The 17,171-nt window shown below is 38.7% G+C and overlaps 1 protein-coding gene across 2 annotated transcripts in view; it reads left to right on the top strand.

The window, feature by feature from the left end:
• The window catches only part of AGMO (alkylglycerol monooxygenase), a 260,877-nt gene that overhangs the window by 14,587 nt on the left and 229,119 nt on the right, over nt 1-17,171 (top strand). For both annotated transcript variants that reach the window (XM_061587149.1, XM_061587148.1), the window contains exons 2-3: nt 1,407-1,534; nt 13,409-13,560. In XM_061587149.1, the coding sequence (XP_061443133.1) occupies nt 1,407-1,534; nt 13,409-13,560 (280 nt within the window). The remainder of the gene's footprint in view (nt 1-1,406; nt 1,535-13,408; nt 13,561-17,171) is intronic.

Raw genomic sequence — 17,171 nt, forward strand, 5'->3', positions numbered from 1 at the left:
GGACATGACAAGCATCAGGAAATGAAGAGCAGATGATGGTTTCCTAACATATATGTGTTAACATATCCTCTCTCTTTCTTAGATACACAATGGAAGCCTTGTTGAAAGCTGAAATAAAGATGGGTGTACTTAATGAGGACAGTGATCAGTCTTCAGATAAAGACCAGGAAGGAGATGACTTAGAAGATGACTTCTTTAACTTTCTGCCCCAGGGCAAGAAGTCAGCAGTGGACACTGCTGAGGAGGAACTGGTGAGGTACCTGAAGTCTCCCAGCAGGGAAGTGTCATCACTCCATGGCTTTCCATGTGTGCTGCGGTGTTTTTTGCAGCACAACACAGGCATGCCTTCAAGCACCGCAGTAGAACGCCTGTTCAGTACTGGTGGCAACGTAATGACTGTAAAAAGACATTCCTTGTCTGACATGCTCTTTGAGCATCTTGTTCTTTTGAGACATAACAGAAACATATTATAAAAGCATTTCAAGTGTAAAATTTGATTTCAAGAGTTGGGGTATCATCATTGCTTGGGGGGATGTGAGATTCTGTTATGCCGTTATGTTAATCTTCAAGTGTTGGGGTATCTTCATTGCTTGGGGGGATGTGAGATTCTGTTATGCCATTATGTTAATCTTACAGATAAAATTTTTTATTCTACTACCCCCTGTGTGTGTGTGTTTATTTTTAATATTGTTTTAGGCTTCTTAGATGTGCAGCAGCCAAGGCCAGCACCTTGTAGGAGTTTTTTTAAAAAAGTAACTGAAATGTAATTGTAGCAATTACTTTTGAGAAAAAGTAAAGTAATCAGTTACTTTCAGAGCAATTGTAATTGTAACGGTAATTACTACTTTTTTGGGCCAAGTAATTGTAACTGTAATTTATTACTTTTTAAAAGTAATCTTCCAAGCTATGGTTCTAAGTGACACTAGGGTTGGCCGGGTATAGATTGTCAGATCTTGTAATGTCCCCCTTATGTATTTCATTAGTTGTTTCCTGGCCTTTCTACAATCCCTATCGAACCATGACTTGGCCCAATATTTAAGTGGCTCCTGTGAGTATGTCTTTGTTAGCTTTGGTCTAAGCTCCTGAATTATGTCTTGGTGCTGAGTTAGTACTTCCCCTGAGCCATTTATAAGCACTTGTTTGATTGTTTGCAACTGCGGGCTTATCAGAAGATAAGCAATGGAGGAATAAACCTCTTGGGACCAAGGTTTTCTTTTTTCTATCGGTGGACATCCTTCTCTCGTATGACTTGGGGGTGGAAGATTAGATGGAGATATCCTTAGCAACAACGTTAGAGGAAAATGGTCACTTTCGGATCTACAGTCTATTTTGAACCCTGTGACCTCTAAATATTTTATTTTATTGTTGACTGTCTATCTTCTTTTTGTCTTTCCATCTCAATTTAGGCAACTCCCTTGTTCATTACCCTGATTCTTCTAGAGATTGTTGTTAAGTGGATTCAGAAAGGATCATCAGCTCGGTTCAACGATAGCATAGCATGTCTCTCCGCAGGTGTCCTGTCTCGACTGCCAGAGTAAGTCCAGTCAGTTGCATGGCTTGACTGATTCAAGTTTAAGGTGAAAATGATCCCCAGTGACAAACCTTACATTTGGGACTAAGTTGGGCTAATGCAGAAAAGCTAGTGGTTTTGGTTTAATGCAAAAGTGAAGCATGCTTGGGCATACTGCTGAAATTGTGGTCATTTACTCCTCTGCTTCCATTTCCACTGGGCTGCTAGGAAAGAAGCAATGGTCTGACTTAGTATTGCTTCCGAACCCAGGCTTGCAGTTTGTTTCTTTCCAGTCTCCACAAGCAAGAAGCCAAGAACACACCTTGGTTACTGCTTGTGTTTTATTTGGAGAGAAACTAACTATGAGTCTGGGTTTGGACATAGCGCTGAGCCAGACCATGGCTTGCTTCTTGGCAGCACCAGGAGTGGGGAAGGAGCAAAGCCATTGGCCAGATAGGCGACGAAGAAATTAAATTTATTATTATTATTATTATTAAAGGACCCATGATTTCAGCAACATACACATTAATCATAGTTTATTTTAACAATTGTTTAATGTGACATGCAAATTAGGCCATTGAGACATAAAGCTAGTAATATATGCAGCTTAATAGGAACTATTGTTCCACCTCTGCATTTGGAACTATGTGCAAAGACTAGATAGACCAGGGCTTGCAAGGCCTTTTTCGACCAGAGGGCACATTTTGAATTTTGAAAAGTTCTGTGGGTGCCAGTTACAAAATGGGTGCCATGAGGGGGGGCATGTCATAATACAACATTAGAGAGAGTACAGCAATAGTGAAGCTTTTCCCATAATTGTGTTTCCATACTAGAAAAGGCTTAACCTGCTGAATTTGCCTGCCATACAGTTGTTAAAGGTACAAGAACCCTGTTTTTCCCAACGTCAACTCTAAAGCAAAGCCTAAGTTGCCATCCTGTACCCATTTACCTGGCAGTAAGTCCCATTAAACATAAAGAGACTTACTTCTGAGTAGATATGCATAGCATTGTACAGTAAATTCATTATACATTGAATTCTTAGTGAGTCCTTACTCTTTAGCTCCTGTACAGGAGGAAATATGTCTTTGTGATGTTTTCATATTTGCCTTTTGTGTGGAGGGGGATTCTTTAACATCCACCAAGACTTACTGCATAGTAGTATTTGCAGAAAATAACTTCTTGGGACTACCTGATCTTAGATGAACCCACCACAGGAAAGATGAATCGTTTTTGCTAGGGAAAAAGGAAGTGCAAATTATTAAGATTTCAAGGACTAGAACATAAGTCAGATGAGAGAAAAGTGCACTAAAGGGGAGGTGAAAACAACAGGTCTTTAGAACTCCAGGGTTTCCTATTGTCTGGTGTCCAAACAACTCAATTATCAGTCATAGCTCTGACTTCACTCATTGGCTAAAAACACTGACAGACAGGAGCAGCCAGACTGGCTTATTTCACAGAAACTGCTTAGGTGCATACCTGCACCTTTTGCTCCATACTTTCTTTCTAGGAGGGCTAGATACTTCCTGTTTTAATATACACATAAATGAAAGTTCAGAGTCTGGGGCCCTGCACACAGGTGTAAATGAAGGCCTTTGCAGGTGCTGCATTGGTAGCCCCTGAGATAGATAGATTGACATCAAAATGTAAGATGGGTTGCAAATTTAGATCAGCATTCTGCATTTCATGTAAGAAAATTGAACTCAAACTCTATATGTGTTTTCAAGAGGGCCAGGAGCTTTAGTGGTTCTTCATCACATTACTATGTGTAGGGAACATATTCTGGTGGATGGCTATTTTCAAGTTTTTTGCACATTTTCCCAGTTCAGCTGGCTGCCCACTGATAGACTAGATGTACCTTTTGACAGTTATAATGTTTAGATAACCTACAACTGGCCCTAGGTGTGCAAATGTTTTGAAGTGCATTACAGCAGCCATGGGGTAATTTGTTTTATTGCTTTGCCTTACATAGTCAGATCTTGGTGTTTTGTGACGATCATACTTCTTTCTGCTTTCTTCATTATAAGCTATTATTAGATGGGCCAGTTGAATCAGAATTTTTCCATTTTGGGTTCCAAATGTTATTGGACTATAATGTTCATTATCCCCAGCCAACTCAGTCAATGGTCAGGGATGATGGGAGCTGTAGTCTAACAACATCTGGGGACACAAGGTTGAAGAACGCTGCTTTAGTTGATTGCTTTGTTTGTATGGGCAACTGTAACACTATTTGAATGTATGAATTGTCAGGGCTGATTTAGACAGCTGAATTTGGTCTGACTCTGCTGCAGATGATGTGTTACCCTAACAGTTTTTTCTGGTATAAGTAGAATGGAATTTTGTAGTGTTGTCTTCCTCCCCAAATCTATTTTTAAAAGTTAGATTGCTTTATTGGATCAAGTGTGGAGATGTAACTTGATTACATGAAAATGCCAACTTTTTATTCTTTGTGCTGTATTGGGGTAGAGACACACTGTTCTATCTACTCCAGTGTGTCTCTACATCCCTTTTCTGAAAGTGGGGGCATATGATGCTAGTCAAACCCTTTTTACTGTAAAACCTGGTGGGATCAGTTCAGGTACATTTTTTAAAAAAATCACTTCAGTCAGATTTTGCAGCTGATTGGCAGATGACCAGGTGTGGTCAATGGAAACGCTTTGCTGTAGGTGACTAGTGTGCACACAGCCTTGGATAGGGAATGAGAAAATCCTTGTGGTCATTGTCCAGATGGGAAACAATATTTGATTAAAATAAGAAATTTTACAGCCCCATCCTACACTTGTTACTGGGAAGCAATTCCCAGTATTGAAATCAGTGGGACTTTCTTCCCAGTAAATAGGCTGAACTTGTAGTCCAGTCCTATGCATTTTCATTGACAATTAAGTCTCTTTGAGTTCCAGGTAAGTGTGCACAGGATTCCAGTCTGTAGCAGGAAAAGATTTTGAGATGCTAAAAGAGGTAAAAGTATTCATAATGGCTTGGTACCGACATAATGTCAATATATGGTTTGGTGTATGAGCCTCGGTCCCATGCACATGCTGCTCCCCTCGCATGCTCATATTTAAATTAGCTGCTACTTCTTTAGTACAAACCAGATTTTGATCCTCATTTGCAATGCTTAAGGACAAGCACAAGTCATAGTTTGGCAGATATTAGATGCACTGTCAGTTCACTAACCTAGGAATGAGGAATCTGTGGTCCTCTGATCTTGTTGGACTCCGCTTTCAGCCCCAGCCAGCATGGCCAATGGTAAGGGATAATGGGACTTGTAGTCCAGCAACATCTGGAAGATGAGAGGTCCCCACCTTTGTACTAAACAGTTGACCAAGCATTATCACATGTTTTAAATGATTTATGAACAGCAGGAAAAAATTAACAGGATTAAAAATTAAAACATTCGTTTTTGTCCTTTTTTTCTCCTCAACAAACCCAAACAAAATATAGTTAGTTACTTCCATTTGAGCTTCAGTCAGCCTCTTTTCAACAAATACATAGTAAGGAAGCTTGACAGAAACTGTTAAAATAATATTTCAGCAGAGCTCACTGTATCAAGGGAAATACTGGTGTAAATCATTAACAGCTGAGGGTTAGATTAACACGCTATTGATGATATCCTCTCCTAGGGACTAATTTTCTTCTTCTCGGCTAACAGGAGAAAGTTTGCCACTTCCTTGGAAAGCATGAGATTAGTATTAAAATGGTGACTTGCAATACATCAAGCCTGTAGTTGGAGCAGATCTTCAGACATATAATCAGAAGGCTTTTGCAGGTTCAGTGGATAAATGTGAAGCCATGGGTTTTATGTTTAAGTATGGAACACAACTTTTAAAGTCTCTTAAAAGGAAGAAGAATATTAGGGCTACAATCCTAAAAGCACTTTCTAGTGAATAAGCCCCACTGAATGTAGTGGGATTTGTTTCCAAGTAAGCATCCTTAATAATGCAATTCTTTCATTGTAAACAACAACAAAAAGAAGCATCATAAATTGCTCATGATAATTTAAGAGGTATTTAAAATTCATGGAAATGTAAACCATTAAAAAAAATTAAAATCCCATTAGAAAAGGAAACATAGGATTGTAGAATTCATGAATTTATGCCTGCTTCCTGGGAATAAGTTCTTTTGAACTCAACAGAGCTTACTTCTGAATTGACATGTATATGGTTGCACAGTGCATTAATAACAAAGCAGTGTGTCATAATATTTTATTTACTTCATAACATTAAAAAAATTACAGGTGTGTGTATCATCCATTGTTTCCTTAAATGATAGTTGTGTTTGGGACAAGAAACAAATATTTCAGTTTTTAGGCACCAACATCCTGTTTTCAGATTCTAGGCCTATTCTCAGGGCTCTACACATGTTTCATATTTGTAAATATAGGGTGATATCTAACATTAGTCATACTTGTAGTAGATCCATTGAAATCAATAAATTAGTCCGCTGATTTCAGTAGGACTTTTCTGAGTCTGATTTAGTGGCTATCACCCATAGCATTTAAATTCTAAAAGCCTGGACGATAATTTGCCTGGGATTTCCCCCGAGATTTACATGCCTTGCAAAAGTAATCAGACCCCTGGCCAATGATCTCTTATGACTGAATTACAAATGGTACATTGTAATTTGGTTCTGTATGACATTTTATTTTGAAACAGTGAAACTCAAAACCAATTATTGTAAGGTAATAAATAAATTGCAAATACATTGCAAATAAAAGTTGCCAGAAGTCTGGAATGCTTGCTTTAAAACTGAAAAAATGCTCATTTCCCCAGAAGTAGTCATATGTCAGATATAAATATCAGCTACAGTTCCTGCATTATTTCTCGTATCCGTTCATTTTCCCTACTAAAACAGCATACACATGAAATTAACAGCAAGAGAACAAAATGTTTGGAGTATCCTTTTAGTAGATGTGAGGAGTTTATATTTTTTCTATTATATTCTGATCCTAAACTCAGGTCTTAGTTATTTGAAAGCAATAAACTTCAAAGGAAACAGTTTAGGACTACAGCCATAATTACTGTTTGTAGTTCAGGAAAAAAACTTTGTCAGTTGGCTTGCCACTTTACTTTTGTATATTGGCTATACACTTAATATTTATTTTTTAGCCATGTCTGCAATGAAGATTTCCATTCCTAATACCAGAATAACAGCATATCGGACATAGTTAATGCTGTCTACTTAATTATCTCTTTACACTGTATTGCCTACAAAACGGAAATGCCTCTTGGATTTGTGTGTGTGTGTGATTTTACATCTTCCTGTGTCAATAAACCTTTCACTGTTCCAGGGTCAATAATCTTTGACTGCTTTTTCATATTCATTCCTTTTTATAGCTGAAATTCATTTTAACCTATAAAAGCTGCAATCCTATAAACGTGTCTGGGAGTAAACACCATTGAAAACAATAGTACTTCTGCATTGACATTTTATTTATTTTGTTATTAAATTTATATCTCGCCTTTCCTCCCAGAAGGAGCCCAGGGTGACATGTATAGGATTTCTCTATAAATGAATTTGCAAATTCTTGTGTGGTCATTAGGATCTGTTGTACTTAGTTACCTTACCAGGCTTTTGGGTATCTCATGTAGAATTTTTGTTCTGGAAGCTGATGACCTGTGGGTGTTGTCTTCAAATTAAAATGTGTATGTTGAATTTTAACAATAGCAATAGTAGGTAAAAAATAATCATGTATGTATCTTAAGGAGTAGGCAGTATGTGTAAGCCCAGTATGTATTTGGGCTCTAGGTGAGAGCCAGGGTGAATGGGTGGAGTCCTGGATGGGAGCCAGGAGGTTGAGAGATGTTGAGTGGGAAAGAGGGAAGGAATTTGCGTTGGTATTTATTTATTAATAATCTGTATTATGCATGTATTATTTGTATTATTGTTTTATTGTGCATTTTTATAATACTTGTAGTTTTACTTTTCTGTATACTGCTTAGAGATTTTTTTATATACTAAGCGGTATAGAAATAGTCTAAATAAATAAAATAAAGTCCAGCTGTAAACATTTTGTTTTTACATTATATTACGTAGCTGATAGCCAACCATAGTGATGATACAAATTAACAAATGTGTATAGACTAGCTCATATAGAATCTATTTGCTAAATAAGCAAATACTGTACTCCACTAGATGGAGCAAAGGGGTAGCAATTTAGGGGTAGTCATCCTTCAGTTTAGCCGTTTGAAATTCTGGAAACTTAGGAAATAGTTCCCCAACCCCTATTATTGCTATGCAACACAGTATAAAATAGTAGCTTTGCAGAAATTCCTAATGTAGATGTGAGAGGCAGAACATGTGGCTTCATATTAGGAAAAAAATTAGGATGTATTTCCATTCTGTTTGTGAACAAACATAGTTTATTATTTGGACAACCTAAAGCTGTAATTCTGTGCATATGTTCATGGTTGTAAACCCTATTTAACTTAGTTTGTCTTCCTTCAGAGTAAACATGCACAGGATTGGTTATGATAACCTCAGCAAACTATATGATGCGAACTTGCAATTGTTACAGTGGGCAAGAGGTAGATCGACCAAAAGTTATTTCTTTCAGCAATCATGATAATAAGCAATTGTGGTAATAAATAAAATGCCATGCAAGCTGATAGTACTATATGAATAATGAAAAAAATCTTAACATAAGATTCAATAACAGCAGCACAAGATTTAAACAATAGAAAGGAACCAACCAAATGAGAGTTCCTTCATGTGTCTGGTATGAAAATAAGTTGCTGTTGGGAAAAATTCTATGAAGTTCATTGTACTATGAAATCCTATTTTTTAAATTTTACTTGTCCTCATTATAGAATTTGCACTCATTATTTTTAAAAAATTGTTAAATGACTTGTATACTACTTTTCATGTAAGAATAAAGCACCGTACAACAATAAAAACATTTAAAATATAAAATAAACAATAAAACAGTAAATAGGGTATCACTGAGTAGGAAAATAAAGGTCCAGCAAATGCTTGGATAAACAAACATCTTTTAAAATCCTGGTGAAAACAGTTTACTGAAGCTAGTTGCCTGGTTTTGGGCGGAGACTGTTCCTTAATATAGGCACCACTACTGAGAACACTCTCTTTCTGATAACCAGCAGATGACTGAAGCAGGCTCTGGCACCACCAAATATCTTAATGGACAGACTGGTTCATATGGAGAAACTTTCTCTCTCTCTCTCACTCACACACAAACACACACACACACACCGCACTACCACCGCCAACAATGAAAAACAGGTCCCAAGTTATTTAGGGCCTTATAAGTCAAAAGTAAAATATAGACATTTTATCGTTTCTTATAACTGTTGACTTGTATTAGATATTAGATTATATTAAAATTTTAGTGAGTTGGAGCACATATATAGTAACTTCAAAGTCTATTTGGAGCACTTTTTAAAAAACATGAAACAGCACAGGACTTTTTTTTTTTTTAAAAGGTCAAGGACTTATTGATTTTTTTTTTTACAATAATTTTTATTCAAATTTTCATAAAACATACAAAACAAAATCATAAAACATTCAAAGACAAAAAACAAAACAAAACAAAAATGATTAAACAAAAAAATAAAATGTTGACTTCCCATTTGTCGCAGATCAAATCAGTTATAGGTCTACAATATATAACAATCCTGTCTCTTAAATTATATTATAAAATCACTTTCCTCCAGTAGTTATCTTAATTAATCATCAAATCTCATAAACATTACTTTATTCTTTCCACAAAAAGTCAAAGAGAGGTTTCAATTCTTTAAGAAATATATCTATCAATTTTTCTCCAAATAAACATGTCGATTAATCCATCTCGTTAATAATAATAATAATCTTATTGTCATAACCATAGTCCAAATAAACATATCGATTAATCCATCTCATCAAAATCTGTTAGGTCCAATAATTTCAATAGCCATTATTCCATTATCCATATTAATTCCATCTTCCATCTTCAATAGTCCTGTTAAGTCCAGTAATTTCAGTGTCCAATCTTCTATTATCAGTATTCCATAATAATCTTGCTGTCATAGCCATAGTCATATAATAAGAGTCTGATGGGAATTTCCTCTATCCCAAATATTTTCTTGCCATCAATTCTGAATAAGTTGCTGAAATATTGTTGTAAAGTCATATCTGTGTTTTTCTTTTTTACAAAATGCACTGGCTCATCTCTTGAGAGTTTTTCCATTGTCACATGGCTGCAGTTAATTCCATAGATTTTCTCTATATCAAGCTCCATCACGTCATTCCAGTCCAGAAGATTATCCAAGCCATTGATAACTTTATCTCTAATATCTTCATTAATTTCTTCAGAGATAACGTTAAATTCCAAACAGTAGATTTTATTTCTAATATCCATAAACTCCAGATCTTTTTCCAATTCCACATTTGTTCCAATCTCCAGGGCTTGTATCTTCCCTTTATTTTTTCTTTTCTCATCTCTGATCTCATTCTCCTCTCTCACAGGATCCCCTATTTCTTTAAGCTCCTGCGTCATTTTGCTCAGTTCAATTTTCAGCTCCTTACTGCCCTGTCGCAGGGTTTGTTTCGTTATCTCAATCTCCTCCATTATTTTCTGAAACATAATTACTTCCAGATTCTCAGCCACTTTCTTGATTGCCATTTTTAAAACCACGAAAACAAAACAAAACAAAAATAAAGAAGAACCACTTCTTATTTCAGCAACAATTGGGTTAATATTCCAGGCTTGATGACATCACAGTATAAACAGAGCAGCCTGCCTTATCTCTCTATGTTCAAGAACACAAAACAAATTTAGTTCCCAGCATCAAAACAGTTAGTGGCGTCGTGAAGAAGCAGATTCGTCAAAATAAAATAGACCAAAAAGAGAATAGTCCCAGACAATATAATGTTCCTCAGAATAGAAATCCCTCTTCTGTTTATATCTTTAGAATGCACTTCCAGGACAGCTTTTTGCAATAGAAACAGAGATAAGCTGTTAATTTCGTGAATAACAGAGAAGAGTTATAGCTCACCCAGAAGTTCTTTAAAGCTGATTCATTTGACAAATCTCTTTTTGCTGCAACAATTTAAACCAAGTAAAAAAATAATAGAAAGAAGGGTGCTTGCCTGTTAGTCCGTTTTCTCTTTGAAGAAAAGATAAACATATCGCATTAATCAGAACGTAGAGATCAACCTCAAAAGCCTGTTTTTGTTGGGAGGACTGGATTTCATTAATTTATGAGAAAAGGTCCAGCCAGCAATGCCGGACGGACTTCCGAACAGGACTTATTGAGTCTGCTAATAGCATTCCAAACTCTGCCATTTTTGTGAATTGTTCATTGCTAGTTTTGCATATCGAGAATGGAAGAGGATCATATTTACCTTCCTGAGTGAAGATAGGGAATAGAACTCCCATTCCTTCCTTCCCCTTCCCGCCACCTTGCGGGAAGTTTGGCTTTGTATTAGAGTGTGAAAATAAAATAAAAAAGCCTTGACTGTAGCGTGTCAAGCATATTTCAACTTGATTTGTGTCAACTCTAATAAGTTGGTTGACAGAGTAATAAATTGGGTGTCAGCTCAAGAGCTGGCACCTGTCCAGAAAATAAAAAGGGAGTTTAGATTGCAGGAAAGCTCTTTTCCTTTCTTAGTCTGAGGTTTCCAAAGGCTGCTTCTTCTCCCTTCTTTTTCAGAGAGACCACATTAGGAAATCCTATTATTTTTATTTTTTCTGTTCAGTTTCCCTTCTAGAAATGTGGCTCTCAATTATCTGTTAGTACTTGATACACACTTGAACATTTGGCTGTAATAAGTGAATTTCCTATCATATTTTTTGTTGCTGTTTTTCATATCCTCAGTATTTTGATCTACAGTTCGGAAGATCCAGCATTTCCTAGCAGCTCAGTTTCCCTTGTTGTATAAAGTCAGATAGAAATTAATAGATTTCCACACACTATTTATCACATCTTTCACAGAATCCCATACAAAGATTACACTGGAGACAACTTTGGTGCAAAATAAGCAGAAAATTAAAGCCAAGTTGGAATCTACATTGGAATCTTAGTGAATTTCCCTGCTATTTTGCAATGCGAATTTGTCGCAGCTTCTGATTACAGTTGTATTACTTAGAATAAATTCCATTGAAATAGAAGGGCATATCTCCAAAAAAAACCGTACTTCAGATTAATTAGTTTCCTTTTTTTTCTTGAAACCCTTAGAGGAGAGGGGAATGGAAGTTAGAACAACATTTGAGCAAGCTTTATTTAACCAAATGTTGACTTTTATAAAATGCTATTCAAATAGACATAAATAAGCAATTGCTGATGCTTTGTCAGTTTCTGATAGGATCAATTCATATTACAAGTTTAGCTGTCATATATTTTGTAATCCAATGATGAATTAAAAATATGCAGATATGCAGATTTTATTTTTTTTAAAATGAAATGAAATAGTTGCTCTGCAGTTAGTGTGAATTTTACACTCTGGCTTCAGCCCATGGAAAAAAGGACTTAAGGGCAAAATGAAAATTCATAAAAATGGAGGAAATGTATCTGTTCATATTTCTAGATGTGCTGCAAAGGTATCACAGTTCTTATTAACAAGACCAAAGTGAGAAAATAGTGCCTAGTGGCCACAATCCAACACAGAGTCAGTCACTCTTAAGCCCTTTTGATTCAGTGGGGCTTAAGTGCATGCAACTATGCACTGGATCGTGGCCAACATAGTGTTGCAGAAGGTGTTTCTTTTCTTTTTTTTAATATCCTGGGCAGTGAAATAATGTCAAGAGAGGACTTTTTTTTGTTCCCTTTAGACTAGCATTGGTCCCCTTCTGGCCTATTGTCTTCATGATTAAGAATTTAAGCTAAGACTTGTGGATACCTCATGCTATAAATTATAAAAATATGGTTGGTCACATAAAATCATCTTTAACGATATTTGAAGAACAGGGCTCTTATGAAAATTAAACATCTTCCAGGTGTTTTGCTTTAGAAAATGGCAGGCTCACCTACCATTGAAAGTTGCATGGAAATTCTTGGTCTGTCAACTGCCAAAGTGAAGTTAAACAGATATCTCTAGTAGAAGCCAGGACAGCTGTTGGAGGGCTATGAGTGAGGCACAGGTGGGCTATGACAGCCAGAGGTGAAAGAGGGTCTTCTTATTCTCTTCCCTATTCCTTTTGGTTTTTGGAATTGTAACCAGGATACATTGCCAATGTGTTTCCCAAATAATAGTTTAGCGTTACCTGACTTTGATCACAGTGACTCTTTGCTGCTAAAGGAATCAGGTGGGCAGAGTGTTACAGATAAATTTGGGTCACTTTAAGAGCCACAATAGTAGCAATTTCATGTTGTCAACTGTGTGTATTTGTCTTGTTTGTCATCTTTTGGCTGTTCAGTGTTGTCTCTGCTCATTTGACGACTGCTTCTATAGATTTGGATTGGTGGGACCCTTTTGGTTTGATTTTGAATAATTCATTTATCTCCCGCACCTTTTTTGCATTCCTCTTATAAATGTCTGTTTATTGCTTCAGCAAGTGTTCTTCCACTACTTTTCTGTAATGATGACTAAGACTACTGTCCATGAAAACACAGAAAACATATATCTGCTTTCACAGAAAACACATTTGAGGGAGATAAAAATTTCCAGACAAGGTACTTAAAAGGTTCTGACTGTAGCTAAATTTGGGATTACATAATTCTTACACAGTATCTATTATTGGTTTCAACTGGACTTTTAAAAATTAACTAGGACTTAGGTCAAGCAGCTTTGAAAGGAGAATGGTTAATTGTCTGGTAATACAATTCAAAAAATGTGCTTTTAAGGCTGAAGCCATATGCTCACTTACTTGCTTTTGAGTAACTTGCTTTTGAGAAAGCTTGCATAGAATTGGGCTGCAAGTTGAACTTGGAAATGTTCTTCTAAACTCTGTTTTCCAAATTTCAGTGTTTTGTCTAGAAGTGTTGAGCTGACAACATATATCTACGTGTGGGAAAACTATAGACTTTGTGAACTACCATGGGACTCGCCATGGACGTGGTATATGACATTCCTTGGAGTAGATTTTGGTTACTACTGGTTCCACCGCATGGCCCATGGTAAGATTTTTTTTTATAATTGCATGTTTTTGACTTGTTTTCTCAAGGAATGTTGGAAAAGGCATACTAAGATTGATGATGCTAGGAGGAAGGGCAGAATATAAATCAAATAAATAAATAATAAATAATGCTAGTAATGTATTGATCTTGCTCTTTAACATGAATGCTGTTTTGTGGCCTTGAGACTGTCATTTCCCCCAGGTAGCATGCCATCAGGAGGGCATTAGCCCCACCTAGTGTCCAAAGGCAGGAATGCATGGGAGTCATGACTTCTGATGCTCCTTCTGGTGTGATCCCAGTCCATTCCTGCCTTTGTCCTAGATTGTATCCTTCTGCCTTAGCTCTCCTGTTGGTTTGTTCAGACCTTTAGTGTGGCAGCACCTACCCTGTGGAATTCTCTCTGTTTGAATATTAGGCAGGCACCATCTCTGCTATCTTTTCGGCGCCTTTTGAAGACTTTCCTCTTTCAACAAGCCTTTTGGGTTGAGACCTATCCCAGTCTGCATCTGTGTTAGAATTGCTTAATATGTTTTTTAATAATGTTTTTAACCCTTTTTTAAAGTTGTTTTTTTAAAATGTTTTTAATGCTGTTTTGTTTTAATGTATTTTAAAATCTGTTTTTATGATGTTTTAAAGTGTTTTTAGTGCTTTGTTTGCCGCCATGGGCTCCTTCTGGGAGGAAGGGCAGGATACAAATTAAATAATGAATAATAAATAAAATAAACACTGTATTTTGTCTGTATTTTGTGAGCCTTTTTTCTCCCCCTTTTTTCCTTTTAATCTCTTGTTGGAACGAGGATTTTTTCTGTCTAGCCCCAGGCTTGCGACTGCTGGGGTTTTCCTACTCCTCCCCCCCCAGTCATGGTTTCTTCTCCCCCCCCCACACTGCCTGATCACAGTCTACAGCTGCAGATTGCCCTTTTTGCCACCATGGCCAGTGGGGGTGTATTTCCCCTTCATCTGCTGCCTCATTCCTGTGTGCTCCGGAGCTTACAGCTGTGGTTTCTATCATGGCCTCATGGTCTCCTTTCCCAACCACCATTTTGTCTGTCCTCTGTTTCAACCCTTCCTGCCCTTTTCTTTGTGCCCTTTTTCCTTCTGCCTGTTTTGCTTATTCCTTTTCACCCTTGTTGCCTCTCGCCCCATTTGTTTTATTAAAAAAAATCTTGGTTGTTTTGTTCTTGCCCCCACGCACCATTAAGTGTCCGTAAGTGTGAAGCAAGCATACGTAAACAGGGGCATGGTGATGGAGTATATCCGTAAAAGCAAGTGTACGTTAAGTGAAGGTCTGTATAGCGGGGTATTCCTGTATAGGGTCTTGTACACCAAAACCAGAATCTTGAACTTGGCCTGGTAGCTAATAGGTAGCCAGTGCTATTCATTCAGCAGTGGGGTGACATGTTGGCAATACCCTGCCCCAGTGAGCAGTCTCGCTGATGCATCTTGCATCAGCTGCATCTTCCAGACCAACCTCAAGGGCAGTCTTACATAGAGCACATTACAGTAATCCAGCCTGGAGGCTACTAGTTCATGGACAACAGTAATCAGACTATCCCAGTCCAGAAACGGCTACAACTGTCTTACCAGCAGAAGCTGGTAAAAGGCACTCCTAGCCATTGAGGTCACCTGGGCCTCTAGTGACAAAGATGGATCCAGGAGCACCCCCAGACTACAAACCTGCTCTTTCAGAAGGAGTACAACCCCATCCAGAGCAGACAACTGACCAATTATCCGAACTCAGGAATTGCCAACCTACAGTGCCTCCGCCTGCTAGGATTCATCCAGCCAATCACTGAGTCCAGGGCTTGCACGACCTCTCCCGATTCAGATGTTAATAGAGAAATAGAGCTGGGTATCGTCTGTGCACTACTACTAACACCTCACCCCAAATCTCCTGATGACTGCTCCCAAGGGCTTCATATAGATGTTAAACAGCACGGGGGACAAGATGGTACTCTGTGGTACCCCATAGCACATCTGCCAGGGGGCCAAAAGGCAATCACCAGATGCTATTCTGAGAATGACCCTGGAGATAGGATCAGAAGCACTGTAAAACAGTGCCTCTGATACCCATCTCACCAAGTCAGCCCAGAAGGATACCATAGTCAATGATATCAAAAGCTGCCGACAGATCAAGTAAGAATAACAGGGTTCCACTCCCCCTGTGCTTCTCCCGGCAGAGGTCATCAATCAGGGCGACCAAGGCCAATTCAGTCCCATAACCAGGCCTGAACACAGACTGAAATGGTTCAAGATGATCTGTTTCATCTAAGAGTATTTGCAGTTGCTGTGCCACAACCCTCCCAATCACCTTCCCTAAAAAGGGGGTATTTGTGACCAGGCGGTCACAAACCAATGGGTTGTCACAGACCAATGGGTCCAGGGTGAGCTTTTTCAGGAGTGGTTGGATCACCGCCTCTTTCAGCGTGCAATGACACGTTGACCACACCCTGAATCCACTTGGTCAAACCCCCTCAGCAAGCTTTAATAAGCGAAGAAGGGCAAGGGTAGAGAGGTCACATTGCTGGCTGCATCGTCACAAGCACCTTGTCCATGTCATCAGGCCACATCAACTGAAACCAATCCCAAGAAGTTGCAACAACTGGGGACTACAGTAGATGTGGACAGGGCATCAAGATTGCTACAGAGGCAAGCAACTTTACCCGCGAAGTGCCTTGCAAACAATTCACAGTGGGCCTCCAAGTGGTCTAAAATTCCATTTCCTCGACTTGATGTCAACAGACCTCTGACAATACGGAAAACCTCCACTGGACAGCTACTTGAGGATGTGATGGTGGTAGAGAAGTGGGCCTTCTTCGCTGCCCTCACCGCCACACAGTAGGCATGATTATGATGTTTTACACATGCCTGATCAGCCTCACAGCATGTCTTTTGCTACTTGTGCTCTAGTGTCATCCAGCCTGTTTTATTGCCCTTAGTTCACTGTTGTACCAAGGTGCAAACCAGGCTCCACAATGCCGGAGAGGGTGCTCATGGGCAACTCTGTCAAGCGCCCGATGCATCTCGCTGTTCTACAGCTTCAACAGGGTCACCTGCTTTATCTTCGGGGAACTCCCCCAGAGCATTCAGGAATCCTGTGGATTCTAGTAGTCTCCACGGGCAGACGGTCTTAATCTGTCCACCACCTCTGCAGGGGAGGATTGGAGCTGTAAGTCTAAACTTCACCAGGAAGTGGTCTGACCATGACAATGGGGTGACATCTACCCCCCCATCTCCAGACCACCCCTTTCTCCATCTGGAGCAAAAACCAAGTCAAGGGTGTGCCCTGCCCTATGTGTCAGGTTGGTGACAACTTGTGACAGCCCCATAGTCATAATGGAGGCAATGAAGTCCCAAGGCGGCTCACTAGAGGCAACCTCAGCACAGATATTGAAATCACCCAGGACTAAAGTTCTGGGCTCCTCCAGTGCAACAGCTGAGACAGCCTCTGCCAGCTTGGTTAGAGAAGCTGCTGGGCAGCAGGGTGGATGGAACACCAGCAGTAATCCTAGTTTGCTGTCTCCTTGGCTCAGCACCAGGTGCAGGCCCTCAAGGCCAGCTCCAAGACAGAGTGGTTTCCTGGTGACAGAGATGGAAGTTCTGTAGGCCAC

The sequence above is a fragment of the Rhineura floridana genome, chromosome 10 (genome assembly GCF_030035675.1).
Source record: "Rhineura floridana isolate rRhiFlo1 chromosome 10, rRhiFlo1.hap2, whole genome shotgun sequence".
In the NCBI taxonomy this organism is placed as follows: Eukaryota; Metazoa; Chordata; class Lepidosauria; order Squamata; family Rhineuridae; genus Rhineura; species Rhineura floridana.